Here is a 23,463-nt window from a genome sequence, read left to right on the forward strand (position 1 = left end):
TACAGCTTTTCCTTGGATTTTATGTTTTCTTTGCCTCTAACACCCAGAACTAAAATGAAGGACACCTCAAATCAGAAGGGTCTTAGAAACAGCAGCCTCTTATTTTTGCTTAGGAAGGTCCTGAGTCCATAGTTCGAGTTTGAGGCTTTCCAGAAGCAGCACCACACTGCAGAAGCCATCACGAGAAAGGGCCAGCACAGAGCCAGGTAGGGAAAATGATTTATTCAACATGCAGCAGCACAAACGCATTGAAGATGTATGTACAGTAAGACTGCTGGGGATGAAGCAGGAACCTCACCCTACAGACAAGGAACATTCATGGTTTAATCTCCATTGCAGCAGGACTGTGGTGCATGTCTGTGCCTGGGTGGCTGCTGCTGTTCACAGAAAGCTCCTGGGCTCTCCCGCCTTCCTCCAAGTCACAGTGACAATCCATGTGCAGGGAAGTGGGGACCCTGCTCCTCAGGACACACCACCCAGGCACTGCCCTCATGCCTACTGTGTCTAAAGTGCTGGCAAGAACATATCTGAGGCAGAAAGAACTCTCCCTTCTCTCCCAGTCCATCGATTTAAAACAGCTTTCTTTAGGATCCAAACAATCCATCCCTCTCCCCTGCCTTTTACATCAGGGAGCTGACAAGGCTGAGGTCTCCACAGGCTTCAGACCAGGACATGCTTGGATTCCACCTTCAGGGGCTCCTGCAGCTGCCTCTTATGAGGGCCTCAGGCTTGTGAATCCCCTATTTTTCATGTCTAGGGATTTTACTCTGTAGCAGTAAAGAAAATGAAACTACCAGTAACTGCAGGCTGTGTTTGCAGCAATGGTTTTACAGCTACCATTCATTTCAACATCATGTTCTGTGGAATTTTCCGCCATAAGGCAGCAGCCTCTGTGTACTGCTTTTCTGTAGTGCACCTATCCCACATTTAAGAAGAGTTGTTACTGACAGCCCTGCTGGAAATGCAGAGCTGAGTGTCCAAGGACGGAGCAAGCACCTTCCTGTGCTTGTATCGATGGGTGTTTAAAACCCCCATTAATTTGCCAGTCTGTCTCAGAGCTCACTGAGGCACTGCTTGAGACGGAAAACTGAGAAGGAGGAAGGAGCTGCTGGAACCAAGTTATGGTGATATAAACCTTATTTCTAGGTTGTAGCTAAGGGATGAGCTCTTCTGATCATCAGTTAGCACTGATGTCCAGCAAAACTGCTTTCCCCTTTGTGGGGACAATTGCACTTGGCCACTTACTACAGGGAACAAAGAAAATGGGGCATTAACCCAGCACATGCCCCATCACAGCCCGGGGGAGCTTCTTCCTTTCTCTGCCTGCTTGTTCTAATACCCCACAGCTCTATTATTTACATCTTGTAGGTCATTGTACTCAGCTCAATAAAACACAGTATTTGATTATACCAGTAATAACACTGTCTGTGAGGGGACATGAGAGGCATCTCTCCTTATCCCTGGATTCAGTCACTGGCCCTGACTAGTGATTGTACAGACCGTTCTGTGCTCCAGGTGCTGTCCTCCTCCAATACTGACTAATACCCTCCAGCTCTTTTTCCTCCTCACTGTGCAATTCCTCTTTTCCCCACACTGTGGAATGCAATGAAGAAAAAAAAAAAAAAAACAAAAACAAACCAACAAAACCCAGTGTAACCATTTGCAGACAAAACAGCCCCAGCTGCCCCAAATGGATGCCCCAAGGTGGCAGCCAGCAGTGTAAAATAAATATAACAAGTAAAGATACAGCAGTATGGCACACACAGAGCAAGGGGCTGCTTACACGGGCCCTTGGGAATGAACCAGGAGAGGGGCAAGGGAGCTAAGTGCTATTTCAGTGTAAAAAAGGAAGCATTCCCTCATGGAGCAGCATTATTGCTCAGCATGCTCACGGGCCCGTGTGGCACAAGGAGGTCAGTCCTAGGGAGGGCTCTATCAGGGCTCTGCACTGAGCTTGTGGCATCATCACCCCACAGCCTGTTGGGATCTCTGGACAGCAGTGCAGGAAAAGCCAACTAAATCTCCTTCTCCTGACAGGTCTTCCCTCAAAATACAATAACTTCAAGTTTAATAGAGTGGAAGATAGAACCAGTTTCACCCAGAGGTCAAGGTAAAAGCAGCCAGCACTGCCTGTCACTGGCTGCCTCTCAGTTCATGCTTGGCATAAGTGTTCCAGGGCCCCTTCAAATGGGGGGCACAACATTCTGGACTAAAGCTACAAGCAGAGTGGTCAGGACATGTAAACAAAGCTGAACATCACCAGTGGATAGCATGTGTGTCCCTCCCCACGGCACATCCATTCCAGTCCTGCGGGATCCTGCCCTGATCCTGTCAGAGTCTCTGGCAGTGTCCTAAGGTCATAGATTCCCCCACTGCTCTACTGGGGGAAACTGATCCACTTCGCCCACTTCTGTGCTGGGCTGATCTCCCAGGGTGAAGGTCAGTCTGTACCTCAGTCTCGCCTTCTCCTGCAGGAAAGACAAAACCCAAAAGCAATGTGAGAACAGTCCCAGCTCAACAGCCCTGAACAAAACACTTCACTGTGATAGCTCTTAAAGAGAGTACAAGACTTCTGTTGTACAGAGCGGGGCAGGAGGGTTCAGGTTAAGTTCATCGAGTTCAGCTATTTACAAACCTGAGTTATTCACTTTACACTTTTTATGCCAAAAACTTTTACTGCTTAGCGTGGAGCAGAACAAGAAAAGCATAAATGACCTGTGAGCACAGACTGCACAGTCTGTGCATCTGCACAGATGTGGCCAGCTGCTCAGCTGCTCTTCCAAGAGCCTAAAGACTGCTGCTGGAAAAGTTCCAAAAATTAAATTCCTCGTCATGTGGAGAAGATAAAACAGTTTCTGCTCTGAAAAATGCCTTGCAATACAGTAGGCAGGAGATGGAAGCAGCCCTTCAATGAGGGCATCTTCATGTACCCACACAGTTCTTTAAACATCCACTAAAGCCCTCTGACATCCATCCTTTTATCTCAGAGCTTTCATCTGATACTTGAAGAGCACTTTTGTTGTAATTCTCAAGTATAAACATCTAAATTTGTCAAACAATTAGAAAGTCCTTCAGCTTTGGGCTTTCAGAACTGGCTGATTGATTGAGTGACTACAGGAAGGAAAAACAGCTTCTCAGATGCTCACAGCATCATCAGCAGAAATAAAGTGTCAACCCCACTGAGTGCCTGGTCAAAAGTACTTCCTCAGAGAATGATGGAACAGACATGATCTGATATTTGTCTGTTGGTTCATCAAAAGTAATGCTACAGCACCAGTTAACTTAGCATTGATCTAATTATCAGCAAAACCAGGCACGCTCAGTGTGCAGCAGAGTCAAACTCCTGATGCAGCTTTGCTACCCTTTAAAGCTGAACCTGACATGATCCTTGCCCTTTTGCTGGAAGAAGTGTACTGCCCCTTCTCATACCTCTCCCTGCCAAAGACTATTGGGAAGAGCCTCCTCTAGCCCTCAACCAAAACAACAGCATTCCTTAGTAAACGCTTCTGGAGGGCGCATTAGAATCACAGATCATTAAGGTGGGAAAAGACCTCCAAGATCATGAAGTTCAAACTTTCTGGAACAAACAGCTGTATTTGTTCAAATGTTTGGTCCCACCCCTCCACAGAGTTCAGCTGATATCAAACACGTCTGAAGAGGGCAGGATAAACGCCACTGTCCCTCTCACCTTTGCAGGATTTGCCAGAAGCATGACCTGGGTGATGGCAGCTGGCGGCTGGATGGGATTGAATGGAGACAGCTCAGTGCCAGAGGGTGGCTGTAGCTTCACTTTCATGGACTGCAAGTGAAACAGAGAGCAGAACCTCAGAGATGATCTCCTGCCTTGGGGACAATGAAGGATACGTGTGCAGGCTGGGGGGAAAACAGCACACATCCATATGGAAGAGAATCAACCCATAAGTGACAATGAGGGAACAAGAGCCAGCCCAGCTTGCAAAACACAGTAGGAACAGGTCAGATCTTGACTTACCCTGTTCAGTGTTGTTTACCTCTGACAAGAACCTTTGTGCTGTGGAAAGGGGCAGAGCACAGGCCCTGGAAAGGTCAGACCAGGCTGTCCCAAGTCCCTGAGTCCACAGCCAGGCCTCCCTCGATGGAGCCTCTGTCCCACGTGTCCCTACCTTGGGCACAGCCGCCTGCAGCACGATGTTCCTCACGGGCAGCGGCGCCGTGTTGAGCATGGACACCACCACCACCAGCACATCCGGGCGTCCCGGCGGGCACTCCCTGGCAAAGTGCAGCAGGATCCGGAACCCGTTCTTGTCGTAGGCTGTCACGGGCAGGGCACTGCCTGCCACAGGGAGAAAAGGCAGAGGGGCCAGGTTCATACTGCAGCAGATGGTCTGAGGCAGCATCAGGCAATTGGCATGTTCAGCTGGAGTTGCTCATCCTTTCACTCTATTTCATGAGCTTCGCCAAGAAGCTTTGCCTTTAAAAATTATCCAGAGCAAAGTGAAAAACCTGAAATACTTACTGGGTTTAATGGATTCCAAGGGAACATGGACATTGGCCAAAGAAATTTCAGGTGCTTTCATGGGGCTGCCTTGCTGCTGGAATGATGCTGGCTGGAAGAGAGGACTTCCTGACCCAGCAGTGCAGCTGCTTGGGAAGGGAGCTGGAGGGGCTCCAGAGGCAGGGGCTGGCAGCCCTGCAGGTGCTGCCAATGGGGCAGGGGTGACAGTGGTTGGCAAAGTAACCCCAGGGAACACTGAAGGTGTTGCCATGCCTTGGGTGGCACTCCTGCAAGAGAGACAGAAAAGCCATGGTGAATGGAACTGGAGGTGAAGCAGGAATTTCACCAATACCCAGAGATAACAGCACATCACAAGGACAAAGCAGCAGCCTGGAGTCAGGCTGAAGTCTGTGACTCTGCACGGTCTCACATGAGGAGAACTACAAGGACAGGGCTGGTGGTCAGGCTGGAGTCACTTCTCTAAGTCAGGAAGGAAATGAGGCCTCTGTACCTCAACTGGTTCCCCTTCACACCACACATTTGGATTAGAAAACAGTAAAGCTGTGTGCTCTCCCTGCCTTTTCCTCTCAGAGGTGGGAAACTTGTATTAGTTTGTAAACTGAAACCTCTGAGAAGAAAAATCCCAATCCCACATTTCTACCAAACCAGAGAGTTGAAAGTCACCCTCAGAACCTGGCACTGCAGTGAGCCTGGCTTTCTAACTGCACAGCCAAAGCAAAGTCAGGACTTTTGGTTACCCTTTGGCTTCTTCAAGGAGTTGTCCCAATGAATCCATCTTATGTGACATGTTGCTCCCCACAGATGAGCTGAAGTAGCCAGGAGCAGCTGGAATAGTCTTAGGAGGCCCTGCAGGGGCAGCTGGTACAGCAGGAAATACAAATGGTGCTGAGTTTGGTGCTGGAATGCTGGGAGCAGTCTGGGAGGCTGGGAAAGCAGAAGGCAGCGTGGCTGATGTCCCACACGTGGTCTGTGTTGGGTGATGGAGAAGAGGGTTCCCTGCAGAGTTGCAAGCAACAGTCACCATCTTCAGATTAAAGAAATCCAGGTCCAACTGCTCATTCTGAAAGAGAGGACAGGCAGATGCTCTAACTCACTGCTGGCCCTGGTGCAGAGATGGCACTGTTCTGTTACAGAGGGACAGAGGTTTACCACAAAAACAGATGCTGGGTGACAAGCAGCAAAGACTGTGGCCTAAGTCGGGGCTACATCTGATCTGTAATTTAGGCAAAGAAAGGACTAGCATCACAGGGACAGATGGGACACTGAGAAAGCCAGGTTCAGGGACACCTACTCTGTTTAAACACAGCTATCCCAGATTTTAGGGCTAAGCTAGACAGCCCCTTTGCCTGTGTGTGTGATCACATGCTTCTCCAAGGTGACAGTGTGTCCTGAGACCTCCCACAATGACAATCCCTTCCTCCCCCCTTTCCCTTGGGACTCTTCTTCTGTACCTCAAACATGGTCCACTGGTTGTTTTCTGAGGTCTCCTTCCCTGCTGTAGGGGCTGGGTCATTGAGGCCTGGAGGGGAAAACAACAGGAGGAGAAAATGAATTCAGTGTCATTCCTTGGCTGCTGTTTCAGTACCATCAAAACTTGATTCAGCTCTGCCAGAGCCCAAAAACGTGATTTATCACTGAGATGGACTGCAAGACTACGATGAGGAAGCAAGTGACAGCAATCAGCAGCCAACAGTTATGCCCTGTACACAGCTCTTCTAACCCATCCTGATTAGCACTGCCTTCTGCTGTTCACATCTGGGCTCGACAGACAGGCATCCTGCAGACTGGCTCCTGTACACAGCCCCTCTGAGGCACCTTCTCTTTGGCACAGCCCCTTGATCAGGGCTTCATCTGTCCCAAACTGCAGCCTGTACACACAGCATATCCCAGCAGCCCCAGAGATCAGACTGCAATTGCACAAAACATTTACTTTCTTGCAGCCAGCTCTGGCAAGAGATTTTAATACTGACTCACTGACCAGGTCTAATATTCAGAACGATGCAAGGGAATGTCCCCTGGAATCCAGGAACATGGACAATGCAGAAACAGTTTTTGTTAGGACGGACTAAGCAGCCCTTTTGCAGGCCCCTCAGTGTCTTACCCAAGCACAGGAGCTCCTCATCCAGCAAAGACAGGGAGTTGGTTGTGCTGCCCTGCTGAGCGGGTGCTGTCTCCGCCTGGCTGAAGGAGCTGCTGCGCAGCGGCGCGACCGTCTGCGGAGGAGGAGGGAGGATGGGGATTTCAGCTGGGCCAGGGGCTGTGCTGGGGGCTGGGGTCAGGCTGCTGGATGGTGCTGGTGGTGGTGGGGTGCTGGTGACGTCCAGTCCAGCAAGGTCAATGAGGGTGTTGAGGTTATTGGTGGAGTTACTCCCTGCAGCAGACAGGAGAAGAGTACTACTAGGAAAGAAGGCGAAAGGCTCAGAGCAAACCCAGCGTGCGGAAGAAATTAGCAGAGAGGGATGGTTTAGATCCTCATCTGAGCATGGCTTATGGCCCATTGTAACAGAGAAAGGATATTTGCTGTCTGGACTATGTAAACCAACATAGACACTTAGAGAATTTCCACATGAAAATCTGCTGCAACCACTGCTCTGTCCCCAGTGCTTCACGATTCATGACTTCTTCAAAATCTTTTGAACTCAGCTGAGGCTTTGGGAGATCTGTGCCATTATAGTAAACAGAGGCTACCAGAAAGCTGGAGAGCTGAAGGAAATCCATACCATCTCAATCTTCATATTTAAAACAGTCTTGTCCCAGTAAGATGCTGCCAGGCAGCAGCAAAAATGTTTGAATCCCATATGGTAATTCTGTCACACTCGTGTCCAGAGCTTTCAAAGGTGAAGCTGAAGTGTGAAGTTGGCAACTAGCCTGAATTCACAAATGGAATTACTTGCAAAACCAGGAAAAAGACCCCTGGTCTAGCTCCTACTCTTCAGCTCTTGTGTTTTTGAGAAAATTATCTTCATCTTACAGATCACCATTAAGAAACAGGACATATGTGAGGAGGAAAATGGATGAGAGCTTCCAGCCAAACAAACTGCTCACATACAGGTTTGCTACTGATGTCATCAAAAGTTTCAATAATATGGACTGAGCAATGGAGAATGCAAAGCTGCAGCACTGCTGCCCCTGTCCAGAATTGTTTATCCACTGCTCAGGGGCCTTCTTGTTCCTCTCTGATTCACAAACTGTTGGCCACAAGAACCACCAAAAGCTACTTTAACAAAACAGGAAACATTGTTCAAAAGACTTAGAATTGCAGGATTCAAAAATTAAACATCTGGCTTCTCAAGAACTCACCTTCCACCACAGACATCCCAGGGAGATCCACTTCACCATTGACCACTTGCCCCTCTATTATTTTTTTATAGGAATTTATCACACGCGATAAATTGTCACTGGCCTGCAGAATATCCCCTACAAGAGAGACAAAAATTACCTCCAAGGCTTTGTCACTTTGTTCCCACTAATGCTGAGAGTGCTCAGTTGTCAGCTAAATAATCAGCAAGAAAAAACCATGAATATTTGGCTATGAGCTCCATCACTCTGCCTGTGCCACATTTCTATAAGCAATACTCTGACATTTTCTAGCTCCACAAACATTAACAAGGAAAAAAAAAAGCCAAAGGTTGTCCCCCACATGAACTCCCTTCCCCTCCCAAAGCAGCAGCTGTCCCCCATCCTCCTGAACCACCAGCTTTACTATCCAGTCCTTGCCTGAACTGAAATGATAAGCACAAAGAGGGAAGGATTTTCCTTTATCAAAGCAACAGGAACCCACAGTGAGGAGATGACTTTACAGCTGAACCCTTACAAAGGCAAGGAGCACAAAAGCAATTAAAAAAGGACAAGTGTAGCTTAGTTTACCCAAACTGCTGTCATTATCCTCTGTCTCACTGGCCAGCTTGAACAGTGTCCGTCTTTTGGTTTCACACCTTTCATAGAGCTCCTGGAAGACAGATTAGGACAAAGGGTTTCACTAGCCAGGAGCCACTGCCAGCAGCACCAGTCAGCACAGAACGACCCCCAGAACAGCCCAGTGTCACTATGCTGACTGTGCCAGTGTGGCTGCACAGCCAGGGTGGCTCTCTGTGCCCAGCTCACAGTGCTGAGCAGTGTTATGTGAGCTTCGGGTAACACAACCTGCATTCCCAACACATCTCTCAGTCCTCCCTCACATCAGCACTTGTGGCCAAGTTCTAGTCCAAAAGAGATGTTCCCTCCTTGTACAGTAGTCCCTAAAAGCCTGAGGAAGAGCAGAATCATGCTTCAGCAATTAGATTTCAATTGTGCTGCAACTACTACTGAGTCTGCAACCACAGAGCAAAAAGGTGGCAATAACAAAATGGTTCACAGAAACAAACAAGTTTCTTAAGCATCTCATCACTGTTTAAAGACCTTGTCGTTAAAAAGAAGTGCGTTTAATTTTTTTAATATGATAATGTGCAATTCTTAAAGGCTCTGGGCCTACCAAGTCATCCCTGGTGGTTGTTTCAATTTCCACTTAGCTGATGTTCTCCTAACCCTGTAACACAAGCTGAAACTCTTACTCTGAAGGGGAGGAACTATTTTCTGCCCTATTTAGCCTTTAGTTTATTCATTCACAGTGCTGCAAAGGACAGTTATGACCTGCAATCCATGTGTCCTTATAGGGTCCAGAATACAAACTGCAGCTTCTTGAGTCTGCCATATTGCACCTTTGGAGAACAGCTGCAGCTCACTTCAAGCATACACGAAACTGAGCTACTCCCCATCCACCTTTTTGGGGCAAGGCACTAAAAACATGGATATCTTCTTGCCTGCTGTTCACAGCAACTGCTCCTGTTCCTCACTACTGCTCTCCCTTTTACTGCAGTATTCGTAATTCTCTGCAAAACTCAAGTCTGGAAGAAAGGACTGACTTCAGGATTGCTGGGAAGAAGGAGCAGCTCAGACCCACCTTCATGAGTTCCCTGTCAGCCTCTGATGAGTCCTCTTTGCTGTAATGAACCAGCATCTCATTCAGCAGCTTCACATTGTTGTTCACCTCCTCCAGCGTGTGCATGCGCTTTGTCACCTTCTGGATTCGAGCCTCATCCTTCAGAGTGGAAAGCACAGACAGAAAGGGTGAGTTTCCTTCCAAAAGTTCACAGTAACACAACCACAGATATCATCTGCAAACATGTCAAGTACTGACTATTTAAGGTTAAGCTAGAAAAAAGCAAACAAAATCCTTCTTCATTCATGTGAAGCTTTATTTTATTGTCTTTTCACCACCATTCTGAAATTACAGTCAACCCCATATTTCCAAAAAGTCTCATTAAACAGACTCCAGTGTATAATTACACCACTAAAATGTTTCCAGATCTTCCTTTCTGACCTTTTAGAAGATTTTTTTTTTTGTTCACTTGATGCCATTTAACAAAGGAGACGTGTTTGAAGCAAAATATTTACTAGGAACAACAAGCACACTCTGGTGGAAAATGTCCACCCATCTCTGACTGGAGATTCCAACTGAAGATGTAGGAGAGTCTGCCCTGGGGACAAGAGGAGCTTGAATGAAGTATCTTGGTAACCTACACAACCACTACAGTCCAGAAGGTATCCTTTTATTTGCCAGAATCCCTGTGAGTCATTTCCTGGACTCCAGAGTTTGGAATGAGTGCCATGGGTGGATGCAGCACAGCTCTACACACAGAAAGGTATTTCCATGAACTTGTTTGTGAGAAGACCCAGTCCAGTGACTCAGTCCTTAGCATCCAGAGGTGGTACCACAATGCTACCCCCAAACCTTGATATGAAATCTCAATCAGAATGATGGGAATGTGGTTAATTACAAGGGACATTCATTCCTGCCCCATCCTCCACCAGAGACACCAACTGTAGACATTTCTGTGACACAAACATCTCCTAGGTACAAGCTAGAGATCAAATCCTAAGTTCTCCACCGTTTAAAGTCAAATTGCTTAAAACCTGGAAAGCAGACTGCTGATCTGAACCAATCCTACAGGAACTTCTTACCTCTTTTACCATGGATTTTATAAGTTTGTTGGCCTCTTGTAAATCATCTGGGTTTTTGCTTTTCAGCAGCTTGGCTAGAAGCTGAAAGACAAGAAGATGATAGTCAGGAAACAAATAATGACCCTTGAGAAAAGGGAAAGGAATCTATATGAACAATACAGGGGAAAAGGGATACATCCCAGTCCTACAAAGCTTCCACAGCTTCCACAGTTACAGGGACTTCAGCAGGAGTCATTTAGAGTTTATCTATTGCTGCATTGCTGCTTTTACACAGGACATATTCTGTGAAATCTCAGAGACTTCTTCCCATACATTATTTTTCCTCCTGTGTGTGAAACATTCTCAGTACTTCAGCAGGATGGTATGTTAACAGAAGTAATCCCATAATGGCAACACAGACAAGGTCTTAACTGAACTTTAGGTTAAGCAGTGGACAAAGCAGTGAACCCTGCAAAAGTACAGACCATCCCTTGCCAAAATACAAACCACGTTAATAGACTTTGCTTCCTTATTCTAAATGTGCACTGAGTGATCACTTTTCATTAGTGATTTTGACACAAGTCTTTACTGTACCTTGGATTTCTCCTCATCATCAAACACTGGGTTCTTGGGACGAGGTGGTGGGGAAGGAATCAGTGTTCTGTCTGCAGGAATCACGGGATCAAACATGACAATCCCTGAAAGCGAAAAGGGAACCCCTGTGGGTCAGCACACACTCTGACACCAGCCAAGGCACACAGGTACACCCAGGCTGCTGTCAAAGCCAGCACACATCTGCCCCTGACACTGCCACGCTGGTCCAGTGACCATCCAAATCCCTGATCTGACTTTGACCTGGATGTTCTCCCACAACATGAGCTACAACTCGCCCTCTGGAGGGGAGGAACCATTTTCAGCCCCTTTCAGCCTTTGGTTTATCCATCCAAAGTGCTGCAAGGGACAGTTATGACTTGCAATCTGTGTGTCCTAATAGGACAGGATGGTTTCCAGAGCTTTCATGGAATCTATTTTTCTTGTGAAGCTACTGAGTTTTCTTCATTGTGCCTACACAAGAAATGTGTGTCAGCTGAACTAAAGGAACAGCTGCAAAGCCATTTAGTTAAAAGAACACAAAAAGCTACTTGGAAGCTCTTATTTCACCTTAAATTACACTTGTTCAAATCATCTAATAATTGCTTCCCCCCACCCAAAAAAAAAAAAAGAAAAAAAGAAAAAAAGAAAAAAAGAAAAAAAAGAACTTAAAAAAGGCCTTTCAAACCAAAACAAAAGTATTTGCAAGGTATTTCACTAATTTATTTAACAGAGCCAACCCAACCCTGCCCAAGGCATTTACACATAATGAAAAGTTTTTCAGAGAATTTCTCCCTTGTTCTATCTCCCCTCAGAGCTTGCCTTGACCCATTTAATTAGAAGCTGTGTATTTTGTGACACTTTTGCTCAAAGCCCAGGCTGGAGAGAATCCATGAGCAAACATTTGACTCCCTACCTTGTCTCTTCAGCATGTAGTAGGCATCCTTGATTTTGGACTCCTCTGGCAATGCCATAGTCCAGCTATACAGCAATTCAATGACTTTGGACTTCACCTTCTCTGAGACTCGGTCTCCCAGGTACTAAGTGTGGGGAAAAAGAACCAAATTCCTCATGTTCTCAATTTCTTTTTAAAAATAAAGCTCTGTAGAAGCTTTGTGAAATACATTCAAAGGTGTATGATCCAAGTTCCAAGATAATCTAAGGTACATCTCATTAGGAGGAAAATTTGCTTCTCTAATAGATTTGAAATAACAGTGAAGAGAAGCTTTGTGATTATCTTCAGGAAAAAAAAAATGCAAAAAAGCAGCTATTCTGCTGGCTCCAGGATTTTGCTATTTTAAAAATTACAGCAATACAGAGAGCCACCCCCTCCTGTCTTATGGGAGAGAATATGGGAATGCATTGCTGCATCAATCACACCACAGGGAAGACTTTCAGCACATTAAACTCATCATGAATGTTGAGGGGCTTAGCCTAGCATTCTTTACACAGCAAGTCAGGAAAATGAGGACTAGAACTCCATGGTGTGTTGCCAAACCTCTTGTTTTAACCTCTGCTTCACCCTTCTCTTCCACCATCACTGGAGTTTTGTTTTTTAAAACAACACAGCCCAAGTTTTAGAAGGCCTTGAGTTACCTGAAGGATTAGAACAGCCCAGAGACTGCATAGTGACAGCAAATTAGTACAGCTTCCTGCGAAATTTAGTCAGGCATAAAAAAAACCCCAAACAACAAGAGCTTAGCTGGCAAATACTCTTGAATATAGACTAATAAGTGCAATGAGCCAAACAGAACTGCAAATATTTTGGATGCTGCCTGTAGCTTACAGAGGTCAAACAAAAAGCAGCTACAGCTGCAAGGCTCAGGGACTAACCTTTGGAGACACAACTTTTATTAGCTCATTTAAAAAGCGAAATTTCCCAACTTCGTTATGAAATCTTCTCCCACAGTTCTTCATACAAGCTTCCAGCACCTGCATTCAAGGAACAGAAATAGGGGCTGAAAGCAACACCAAAACCCTACAATAACAGTGTGCATTCTGCTTAGAAGGGACATGAAGGGCCCCTGTCAGTGAGACAATATTCCTGCTCCATGCAGATACCAATCTCCCATCTTTAGGGGTGACACATCAAGGCAGGCTGGTGTCCCACCCTCAGCCAGGTGTATCTGGCTCTGTGTTATCTCAATACTTGGCCTCAACAACAAACACAAATCTTGTCTGAAGATAACCAAGGAAAGTAGCTCAAACTAACCCAGAGTTGTTTCTGGACACTTTAGGGCTGGAATTGTGCTCCTTCCCAAGGACCAGAGCACTCAGCCCCCAGCTGAAGCCATGGACACACCCCGTGCCCCCTCTACACCCAGGGGATGCAATAGGATACATGTTTGGATATAAGAGGAGGGGCAAGGACTACCTACTGTCAGGGCTTGGACTGCCTCCCATTCCTGGGGTGACTGGATTTTATGAGCCAGGAGTCTCACAGCTATCTGTGGCCTGGAACAGAGCAGATGAACACCACAAAGGATTTTCACACTTTCACAAGTTTTGCTGTTTAAACAACGTGTCTTGCAAGCAAAGATTTTAAAGATATGAAGCCCCACCAGCAATATCAGATGCCATTTTTAAGACTGGCAAATGGAATTATTTTGGCCAGATGAGAACCCTGGAGCTACAGAACCTGAAACTAGAAGCAGATTCAGAATTCCCAGTTTCCCAGGGTTCAGTCTGGATTAGCCACGCTGCCTTTCACAAGAGAGGCAGCATCTTCTCTCTGTTGTAGCCAGCTCTTCCTTGTGGTATCAGTATATATAAAAGAAAATGTAAATGTTTGATAATGGAATTTCACATTTTAAACCGTGAATGTTAATTTATTAAATCTAGAGCAGTTTGGGACACCTACCCTTCAAGTTCCTTGTTGATCTGGTCACAGAATCCAATGATGTATTCCCAGTCTTCCTGCCTGTTGGATGGGTTGGTGGCTTTATCTTTGGCAAGGGAAAGAGAACATATTACCAATCACGAGAAGAAACAGTATAAAAGGTCACATATTTCCTAGAGAAAAGCATCTGACATCTATTGCCAGCTCTAAAAAAGGAGAAAAGCTCACACGTGGTATGTCTGTTCAGGGAAAAGGGTGTGTCCACGTTGAGACATCCAAACATCCACTAAGAACCACAGCTTTCCAAAGAAAACAGGTGCCAAATCTCAAGTATTTAGAGACAGGCTATTCCCATATCCTAAAGGAGAGCACAGGATAAAATATTTCAGCTCACAGTTTCCTCTGCCTGAAATGCTGTCTCTTTCTATTTGGCTGTAACATTAAACTCTTTAAAGGTTAAACTCTCGCACTTTCTACATATGAAATGATTTTTTTATTCCCTGGGAATTTTGAAGAAGCAAGAACTGGAACATCAGATGTTTAATATCAGTCATTTAGCATTAGCACTTGCTTTTGGAGTGCCAGCTGATTTGATTGATCCCTTAGCACTTCTCCTGGGATTTATGAACTGAAATTTATTATTACACATTGAGTTCTTCTTGCAACTAATAAACACTGCAGGCTGCACCTGATCAGGAACTCAAATCCTGCATGCTGAAGCCAAGAGACCAACACTTTACAGACAGGGCTATTTCAGGCTCCTGAAGGATCCCCTTTAAGCAGCAGCACCTCACTGTACTGACTGCAGAGTAGTGAGGCTATCAGCATCTCTTTGGCTAGGAATGCATCTTCTCCATTTATTTTACTTAACCCTGATGCAGCAATGAATTTACAGGAGATCAGACTCCTGCTTTAACCTAATTTTCCAGCCAAGACGACCAGATATGATGGTTTTTCTTTCTTGTAAGGGAAGAAACAATGCACTGTACCTGTCCCTATTTATATAAGAGCTGCCATTTAAGAAACCTTCCTAAAAATTTTAATATAATGGAAAGAGGTTTAGGAAATTAAATATTGCTTAGTCAGATAGTATAGAGCAGGGGATGAAGGGCAGGAAAAACCCCAGCACATATCCCTGTAATTCCATCTCAGAGGGAAGCATAACAAAACAAACACATGCTGCATTACCAAGTGTTGTTTTTTATCACCATTAAAACATATCCTTTTATATTTCCAGAGACAGCTAAAAGCAGCTGTCAGGCATCCACTCCAAACCTCCCTTTCCCAGGGCACCTCAGCCCTCCTACTGTGCCCATCCTGCAAGGTTTGCTCAGGTTTTCCTCCTCACTGAGGACATGAATGATACGTGTAAAGCAAGCAAATTTTTCCATGGATTGCATGGTAAAATATTCCACAGGTGAATCTCTGTGCCCACTGCTGACCTTCATGGCACCCCAGATAAACAGAAGACAGCAGCCAGGGAGGAATAACTGCAAGATAATATCACGTAGAACTTGCTGAGCTACCAGGCTGGTCTTAAACTCAAGATATTCAAGAGAAGAGCAGTTCAAAAGACAACTTTTGCAGAGCCAAACAACTGCTCCAAACACGTGGCACCTAAACCTTATTACCACATTTCCATGTGATGAACACCATGGAAGCATCATGAAACAATGGACTTACAACAATCTAAAGCCTCCTCATGCAAGTCAAACAACACTGTGATGGTTTGGTGCTCCAAAGCATCTCTTGTGCTCAGCAGGCCTGGAAGAAAAACACTCAGTTCCCAGCTGGAATGGAGGGAATTTACTTAATAAATGCAGGAAGAGCACAAACAGATAAGGACACACAACCAGTTGGACTCTGCTGGCTGCACGTTCTGAAGTTAGGAAAATGATGTGGTATAAACAGGAAAATGTAACTAAGATTTCCATGTTCAAAGTGTTAATTTTAAAGCTGTTCCAAACATCTCCAAAAACTTGTTGCAATGACACTGGATTATTTCATGCTCTCAGACTCACCCGAGTTTTTTTTCTGCAAAAGCTCTCACATGAAGACAGTGATTCTCAGAAGGAGAGAGTGACTGCCAAAGGGAAGTGCTGTTCCACATGAAGAAACCCCCTATTTCCAACATCCATAAAACAGCCACACGAAACCTTGGTTCATAAAAGTTAATGGGCTTGATCACAAGCCCTGACCTGGCTCTGCAGATTGATGTGTTTGCATGACACAACACAACAGGCTGCATGGAGAGCTGTTCCCAGCCTCAGCATCCCAGGGGTGTGGAATCACCTCACTTCACCTTTCCAGTCCTACAGCAAGCTCTGTCACATCTATCAAGTTGTGACTTAAAAGCCTCTCTATTTTTATGCAGAATGCTTAAAATGTGGGCAAGGAGCTCGTCTCAGCTGCTGTATACATATATATACATATACATATATACATATATATATATATATGCTGCTTCAACCCTTATGTGAAAGGATTCACTCCAGGATGAAAAGTTGGTGCTCTGGAATATCAAGTCCTTGGCTTTTCTGTTGAAACTGCCAACCAAGGCCCTTTTGGTACCAGTTATTTGCTTCCAGAGACACTTGTCCACCTGGTCCCCTCCTGAAAATCCCATTTCACACTGGCAACCACATGAATCTAAACCAGCAATCTGGGACTGAAGTCTTGGCACTACCCCTGTCCTGCCACCACTTCTGCCTCAGTTTTCAGGTTTTTTTTAATGTGCTCAGGACTAACAAAGCTACTTCACACCCACCCCGAGTATCAGAGCCACTCAGCCATCAGGTGCTCTGCCAGACTGAAATGCTAATGAGGCAGCATTTGGATTAATAATTAGATATGAAACAAAGGTGTTTGTTTTCTCTAGAGAGAAATGATGCTGGAATGCAAAGAACCACAGAACAGCTGGAATGAAGAGACCCACAGACCATTAACTGGCTGGTAATGACTGCTCCTGTTTTCCTGGGTTCACTTTTCTACTGAAATGAGCCAAAAGCCACCCTAAAGAAGAGTTTCCCCAGGTCAGGTTTAACCTATGATTCCCAGCCTAGGCATGTCCAGTGTATCAGCTGGACTCTGCAGTCCTGGGCAGAAAAGAATGCTGAGCCAGACAAACCAAGGACAAAACAAATTAAGACAATTATAATATTTTATCCATTTGCACCTGTTTCACAGTGGAACACTGCCTTAGCCTGACACGAGTGGGATACAAGAAGCTGCCAGAAAAAGCAGCATTGGAGTCAAAGGCTCCAGTTGTGTTTGTACAACTGACATTATGTCCTAACCTTCCTGTGTTTCAGCTCAGAGCAGAAGCAGAGCCTGCCAGCCAGGAGGGACAGAAAGGATCACCTGCTCTCCTCCCAGCTGCCTGGAATGAGGCACGACATGCAGATGCCAGATCATCCCAGGCTGAAGTGCAGATCTTGCTGCAGCAGCAGGACACGAGAATGATGTTACTTCACGGGTCTGTGACTCCACCTGATGCCAGAGGCAGGTCAGCAGGAGGCCGCACACCACCACAGGAAAAAAAAACCAAACATTTTCAGTAAGAAATTCCCCATCTTCCCGTGGCTGGGAAGTTGGCTGTGCTGCTGAGCCATTCCCTGAGGAAGGCAGCAGCACGGCACACCCTCCAGGCTGGCATTCGGCACGGTTTTGCCGCGATTACAGAAAAACCCCCTCGGGAGGGCAGGTAAAGCCGGGAGCTGCAGCAGCTCCGCCGGCTCACGGGCAGTGCCCGGCACCGGAGGCGCCGCACAGACACACTGGAGCAGTGACCTGGCACAAAAGCATCCTCCGAAATCAGAGAGCAGCAATCAAGCCTTGAAAAATGTGTGCCTCTCCGCAATCAGGCTCGCTGCAAATGCTTCTCACAGTGAGTAAGGCCTTTACAACTCTTCCCTTTAGCCCCTCGGCCAAGGACACATCACCTCTCCCTTCACTTCCTCAATTAAAAAATATCCCCACAAAGCAAGCAGTCAGGAAGCATTCCAGGCTCTACAACCCAAAATATCCTTCCTACTAGAGATATTTTCACACACACAAACTGAACCGGGTGAGTCAGCTCTCCTCAGAGAAAGACTGCAAGAAAGGGATGTGGGTGTTCCTTCTTGTGTCTCACAGGCGACAACAAAAGATATTGACAAACTGTGGGAGTTCAGAGGAGAAGCAAAAACGGTAAAGGGACAGAAGGGATTGAGCTAAAAGGAGAAGAGCTGAAAACATCTTTCGGCCAGTAACTCCTATAACAGATCATGGCAGCATGTACATGTTTGAATTTTATATAAAAATACCAAGAAAGAAGGAGAATTATCCAGTGTCGTTTATGGAAGGATAGCTCCAAGGTAACAGGTTTTGCACTTTGAGGTATTTGGGGAAATGAGCATCTTCTGCTGTTTGCCCAGTGCCTGACTAGTTGGAACTCCACTTGCTGCCATAACCAAACAAATAATTATTAAAAAAAAAAAAAAAAAAGAAAATCTAGACAACAAGCTATCATGTGCAGCAAAGTGCAGCATGGCCTCCCAGGCTCCCAGGTACAGCAGCAGGAGCTCCCGTGTGTGGAATATACGAAAAACAATTACAGTTATGACTGATTCATTCAGGAATCCCATCCCTGTGTTCTGTACAACCAAAGCCCAAACGACCTGGGCAGCAGGGACAGACACACAGGCAGGGGACACTCACCAGGGGCTGGGCAGCAACAAACAGGGGATTGTCCCCTCTAACGTTTAAGGTACCTTATCCTGACAAAGGGGTTTGATAGATTCCAGCCTGTACGGAATGGATGTCCACAACTACCCTGAAACTTCAGGCAGGCATAAAGCAGGATTTGTCTGCTTGAAAATCACAGTTGTGTAAGAAATGAATACAGTTCATCTGGGAAACCTCATAATTCTGAGCCTCACGAACAGCACACTCAGGCTGTACACTCGGCAGGCCACAACCCAGACAAGGGAATAGACGGGAGGGACGGACACGGAGCATGACCCTGTATGGACAAGAACAGCAGCAGCCCCGCAGGTGCCGAGCAAGGCGAGGTGCAGACCTGCCCGCTGCCCACATCTCCCCGGGAGCTGGGATCGGCCCCCACCCGCTGCCGCGCCCCACAGCGAGGCGACCGGCTCTTCCCACGGGACGGCACATCCCCGGGGAGCACAGCCCCCGAGCCCGGTGTGCTGAACCTCCCCCGAGCCCGGGGGCTACGCCAACACGGCCCGAAGGCGCTGTCACTCCTCGGCCTCGTCGGGACGGCCCCGGGGCTCCCCCCCGGCTGATGGGGCTGGCGGGGTCAGGCGAGCGCAGGCTGCACGGCGGCCCTGCGAGGCGGCCAAGGGCCCGGGGCTCAGCGGGGCCGGAGGGGCCCGGGCGGTGCCCCCGCACCCGCGGTACTCACTCAGCCACGACTCCAGGCTCTCCCCCTCAGCCTCCGCCATGTTGCCGGAGCGACCCGGGGCCCCGCCCCGCCCGCGCGAGAGCCGCGCGAGGGAGGCGGGGCCGGCGCTGACCCCGCCCCCAGCCAGGCTGACCCCGCCCCCAGCCGGAATGGCCCCGCCCCCAGCCGGAATGGCCCCCGCCCCCAGCGGGAATGACCCCGCCCCCAGCCGGGCTGGCCCCGCCCCCAGCCGGAATGGCCCCGCCCCCAGCCGGAATGGCCCCGCCCCCAGCCGGAATGGCCCCGCCCCGCGCGGCGGCGCGCGCAGGGAAGATGGCGGCGCCCAGCGCGGCGGGGTTGGGCCGGCGGTTGCGGGCCTGGCTGCCTCGGTGAGCGGCGGGAGGGCCGGGGGGCTCCCGGGGCTGTGCCCCACCGCGGAAACACGGGCAGCACGGGGGGAGGCCGCGGGGCGGCTCGGCGGGAGCACACGGCGGGGCCGGGGACGGTGTGCGCCGCACAGGGGGCACACACACACTGTATGCCGGGCTCATACAGGCGTAGGACTATCAAGGTTGAAAGAGACCTTTAAGGTCATCCAGTCCGACCGTGCGCGCACTACTGCAATTCTAATTCCTAAATCACATCACCTAGCGCCAGGTGCAGACGCCTCTTGAACAGCTCCAGGGACGGGGACTCCACCGTCCCCCTGCGCAGCCGCTTCCAATGCCTGGCCACAGGAACAGTGAAAAAAGGGATAGAATCCCGCATTGAGCTCCTCGCCCCACGGCCCCGTGATGCCTCTCACGTCTGGCATGTCCTTCTGCGGCGTGTTCACATCGGTCACTATCTGTCTGCGTCCCTGTCACAGCACGTGCACTGGGTGACAGCCCCGCTTCCCTTGTTCCTTGCAGGTTAATGCCGGTGAGATGGAGCCGCTACAACCCCAGCTACCTGGAGCCAGAAGTGAAAACGGAATCGTATCAGAAACCTTTAGAGGAGCTGACTGAGGAGGAAAAGGAACAAATGGAGCTTAAGGCTGTTCGACCCATCAAAGCTGCTCCTCCCACTCTCTCCAGTTCCGTGTTCAGCGACCCCATGATCAGGTCAGAGAAAGCAGCATCTCCTCCTCTCTCCAAAAATGCCTGAAGTTGTGCTGCCCTCCTCTACCTTCACCTGCTGGCTGCACATTGCCTTTTGTTACAGCACAATCCCTATATTCTGAGTTAATCTTTTCCTATCAATGAGTCCATTGTCCTGCAGCGATTAGAGATAATTATAGCAGATGTGTACCCACGCTTAACCACAGGAACAACACAAAGGGATGGGGGTAGGGGGCTTATTTCTGTGGGTGATAAAATCAGAATTCATATCAGATCCTATCTGATTTTGTGTTTACAGTAAATTCATCAATATGATGATGATGAGTGGAAATAAAGTGCTGGCCAGAAGCCTCATGTCTCAGGTAAGAAGTCATGTTTCTTATTACTGTTATGTTAAAACTAGACAAAATGGAAGGCTGGGATGTCAAACCCACTGAAATTGGGAGTTACCAGAACTCGGCTTGTCCATCTCTGTGGTCCTGATGTGTTTTGCTCTGCCCCACGTTGCTCAGAGCATGATTGCTCTGATAAACCATGATTTGTTTGATAAAATGTACATTGCCCCAGCCTTGTTACCTTACAGACCAGCAGGTGCCAGCTTCATGGAGAACTTCCTCTTTCCCTCCTTCAGTATCCCTGTGTCCTTTTGTAATGCATAAACCCAGAGAACACCCTTAAAAAGCATAATTTTTACTAAAGATCATCTTTGCAGCTCTCTGTCAGGCCTTACCCTCTGTATAACTTGCCCTTGAAGTCCCTCAGATGTGTCACCTACATGACACAGCTTTGAGCCTGCTCTGACCCCTAGCAACTGGTGGTCTCATCTAGTCTGTTCCACCCTTGAAATGGGAACACATTTTGCCCAAATGTTCCCAATTAACTGCTGATACCTTGTTACAGAAAAGCACAGGGGCTCTGGAGCCCAGGCTTTGCAGGAGAGAGTGCTCACTGCACAGAGCCCTAGTCCTGGCTCCGCTTTGTCCCTGCCCTTTCCTGCCTTCTGGCCAAGGTTTGTGCTCCTCATCCCCCTCATCTGAAATGCAATGACTGATAAAAGAGACTGAAGAGCTGGAAGAGGGTGAAGTAAAACTTGACTTAAAGAATTTAAGAATGGGTCTTTTGCCTCTGGGGCCAGAGGATCAGCTGCTCAGGTGAAAATGGCGTGCCTGTCAAAGTGATGTAACCTCATGGAGTGCGAGAATCCATCTGCTCTCTATATCTTATTTCTTGCCTTTCTTCCAAGACTCTGGAGGCCATTAAAAGGAAGCAGCTGGAGAAGTACCACAAAGCTCCAGAAAATGAGAAGGAGACAATTGAATGCAACCCCTACGTCATTTTCCACCAGGCTCTCAAGAACTGCCAGCCCATCATTGGGCTCAGCAACATCACCAGAGGAGGGAAAACCTACCAGGTGAAAGAGGGGCTGGGAGCACATCTGGTTGGGAGATTAGCTAGGGAGGCAGATGAACTGGTTTCCACTCCATCAGTTCAAGATCATCTCTCCTTGGAAATAGCCACTTTGCAATCTGGAATAAAACAGCACCTAGAAACTGTCCAAAATCAGGATCCCCATCTCTGAGTATTGTGCTTCCCTTGTCGCAGGATCACTAAGGTTGGAAAAGACTTCTAAGATCAGTCAAGTCCAGCCATTAATCAGTAGCAGTCTCTGGTTCTCTGACTAGATGTGAGGAGAAATACACAGCAAGTATTTTCCAAAGAGACAGAGATCAGCAGCAAAAGAATTGGTAGTCCTTGGACTACCAGTCCCACCCTTTTCACTGCACAGTGTTGCTTGGAGAGGTCCCAAACCCCTGGGGCAGGTCAGCATAGCAAAATGGGTCACCTAGATCCAGTGGGATATTTAAAACACAAACAAAACCTGTCTCTTGAGTATGGGCTCTACAACCCTCGGGGCCTGAAGGAGAGGTGAGATATGGTGAGATACGGAGGCATTAAGAATGAGATGATCTTTAAGGTCCCTTCTGACTCAAACCATGCTGTGATTCTGTGACTTCTCTATATTCAGTGCAGAGATGGAGTGACCATCTCCCATCTCAGCTAACTCAATCCAGCCTGGGCCCAGCTCCCAAACAGGCCAGAGTTTCCATTTTGGTAGCAGTGGCCAGTTCAATGGACAGAGCAGGAGAAGTGGCAGGGCTCAGCTGTCGGGAGCCTGTCCTGCTGCAGAGAGCAGCACAGTGAACATCTGCAGGTGCCAGCTGGTGCCGTGTGGCTGCTGGGGAGGAGCAAGCTGCTGACAACTGCCCTGGTTTAACCCTTTCCCAGGTGCCTGTCCCGCTGACAGACAATCGGAAGCGCTTCCTGGCCATGAAGTGGTTGATCACCGAGTGCAGGGAGAACAAGCACCGCCGGACGATGATGCCAGAGAAGCTTTCCCAGGAGCTGCTCCTGGCCTTCAACAACGAGGGGCCCGTCGTCAAGAAGAAGCACATCCTGCACAAGATGGCAGAGGCCAACCGGGCATATGCCCACTTCCGCTGGTGGTAGGGACCCTGCGTGGGACACGCTGCTACAGCCTGGAGAGCAGGGCCCCAGGGCTGCCAGCCTGGGAGAGGGAAAGGTGGAATATCCCTTGCAGGCAGCTTCTGATCCAACCAGGGAAAGCTCACACAATCCCCACGAGGTTCTTTTTCTTTGTGCTTGTTTGGATGGGGGAAGGGAGAATCTGAGTTACTAGCTCCAGCAGGGCTGCTCCAGTTGTTTCATAATCACTTCCCTGTGAAGACAAGCCTTAGATGTTTTTCTTACAGCAATGCTAAACAAAGCCATCTTTCACTTACCTGTTTCCTGGGGATGTGAAAGTCTCTCTGCTCCTCGAATCAGCAATGTTTTTTGCTGCAGAGCTAAGAGCAGAGCTGGATCCTCTTCCACAGGGATTGGTACAACAGGCAGTAAAAGGCCCTTTTTGATTTTTGGTTTTGGTCATCAGCAACATGGTCTGCACAGATTCAATGGGAATTTTGAAAAATAAAACCAGTTTTATGGGAAAGCTTTCCTGATTCCAGACCTTTATCTCTGTTGCTCCAGCTACCCTGGTTGTGTAAAGCCCTGA

General features: G+C 47.8%; 2 protein-coding genes across 3 annotated transcripts; one reads left to right on the forward strand and one right to left on the reverse strand.

Annotated features, from left to right (window-relative positions):
* Nucleotides 1-203: 203 nt before the first annotated feature.
* On the reverse strand, nt 204-19,400 carry GGA3 (golgi associated, gamma adaptin ear containing, ARF binding protein 3). 2 transcript variants are annotated; one of them, XM_066331971.1, is made up of 17 exons: nt 19,312-19,400; nt 13,926-14,010; nt 13,444-13,519; nt 12,899-12,997; nt 11,982-12,105; nt 11,069-11,172; nt 10,496-10,576; nt 9,435-9,572; nt 8,363-8,444; nt 7,796-7,912; nt 6,597-6,866; nt 5,947-6,014; nt 5,233-5,555; nt 4,496-4,761; nt 4,143-4,312; nt 3,689-3,799; nt 204-2,468 (listed from the first exon to the last, which is right to left on the reverse strand). In XM_066331971.1, the coding sequence occupies exons 1-17, from the start codon at nt 19,349-19,351 to the stop codon at nt 2,358-2,360; spliced, it is 2,265 nt and encodes a 754-aa protein (XP_066188068.1). In that variant the 5' UTR covers nt 19,352-19,400; the 3' UTR covers nt 204-2,357. The 2 variants fall into 2 exon arrangements, with proteins under 2 accessions (XP_066188068.1, XP_066188069.1); XM_066331972.1 differs by lacking the exon at nt 13,444-13,519 and having other exon boundaries at nt 19,312-19,341.
* A 194-nt stretch (nt 19,401-19,594) lies between these two features.
* On the forward strand, nt 19,595-23,400 carry MRPS7 (mitochondrial ribosomal protein S7). The gene is made up of 5 exons (XM_066331975.1): nt 19,595-19,679; nt 20,202-20,393; nt 20,689-20,752; nt 21,634-21,801; nt 22,677-23,400. Exons 1-5 carry the CDS (start codon nt 19,624-19,626, stop codon nt 22,896-22,898), a joined length of 702 nt encoding a protein of 233 aa, XP_066188072.1. The 5' UTR covers nt 19,595-19,623; the 3' UTR covers nt 22,899-23,400.
* The last annotated feature ends 63 nt before the right edge of the window (nt 23,401-23,463 follow it).

This window comes from Sylvia atricapilla, chromosome 18 (genome assembly GCF_009819655.1).
Source record: "Sylvia atricapilla isolate bSylAtr1 chromosome 18, bSylAtr1.pri, whole genome shotgun sequence".
NCBI lineage: Eukaryota > Metazoa > Chordata > Aves > Passeriformes > Sylviidae > Sylvia > Sylvia atricapilla.

What these genes read in the sequence shown, in the direction of transcription:
- GGA3 (XM_066331971.1), bottom strand. Translation starts at nt 19,351, where the DNA reads ATGGCGGAGGCTGAGGGGGAGAGCCTGGAGTCGTGGCTGA. An exon ending in AGGCAGTCCAAGCCCTGACA is followed by an intron (nt 12,998 to 13,443) that starts GTAGGTAGTCCT and finishes CCTTGAATGCAG; the next exon opens with GTGCTGGAAGCTTGTATGAA. An exon ending in GGATAATGACAGCAGTTTGG is followed by an intron (nt 7,913 to 8,362) that starts GTAAACTAAGCT and finishes TCTCTCTTGTAG; the next exon opens with GGGATATTCTGCAGGCCAGT.
- MRPS7 (XM_066331975.1), top strand. Translation starts at nt 19,624, where the DNA reads ATGGCGGCGCCCAGCGCGGCGGGGTTGGGCCGGCGGTTGCGGGCCTGG. An exon ending in TTCAGCGACCCCATGATCAG is followed by an intron (nt 20,394 to 20,688) that starts GTCAGAGAAAGC and finishes TTGTGTTTACAG; the next exon opens with TAAATTCATCAATATGATGA. An exon ending in GAGGAGGGAAAACCTACCAG is followed by an intron (nt 21,802 to 22,676) that starts GTGAAAGAGGGG and finishes ACCCTTTCCCAG; the next exon opens with GTGCCTGTCCCGCTGACAGA.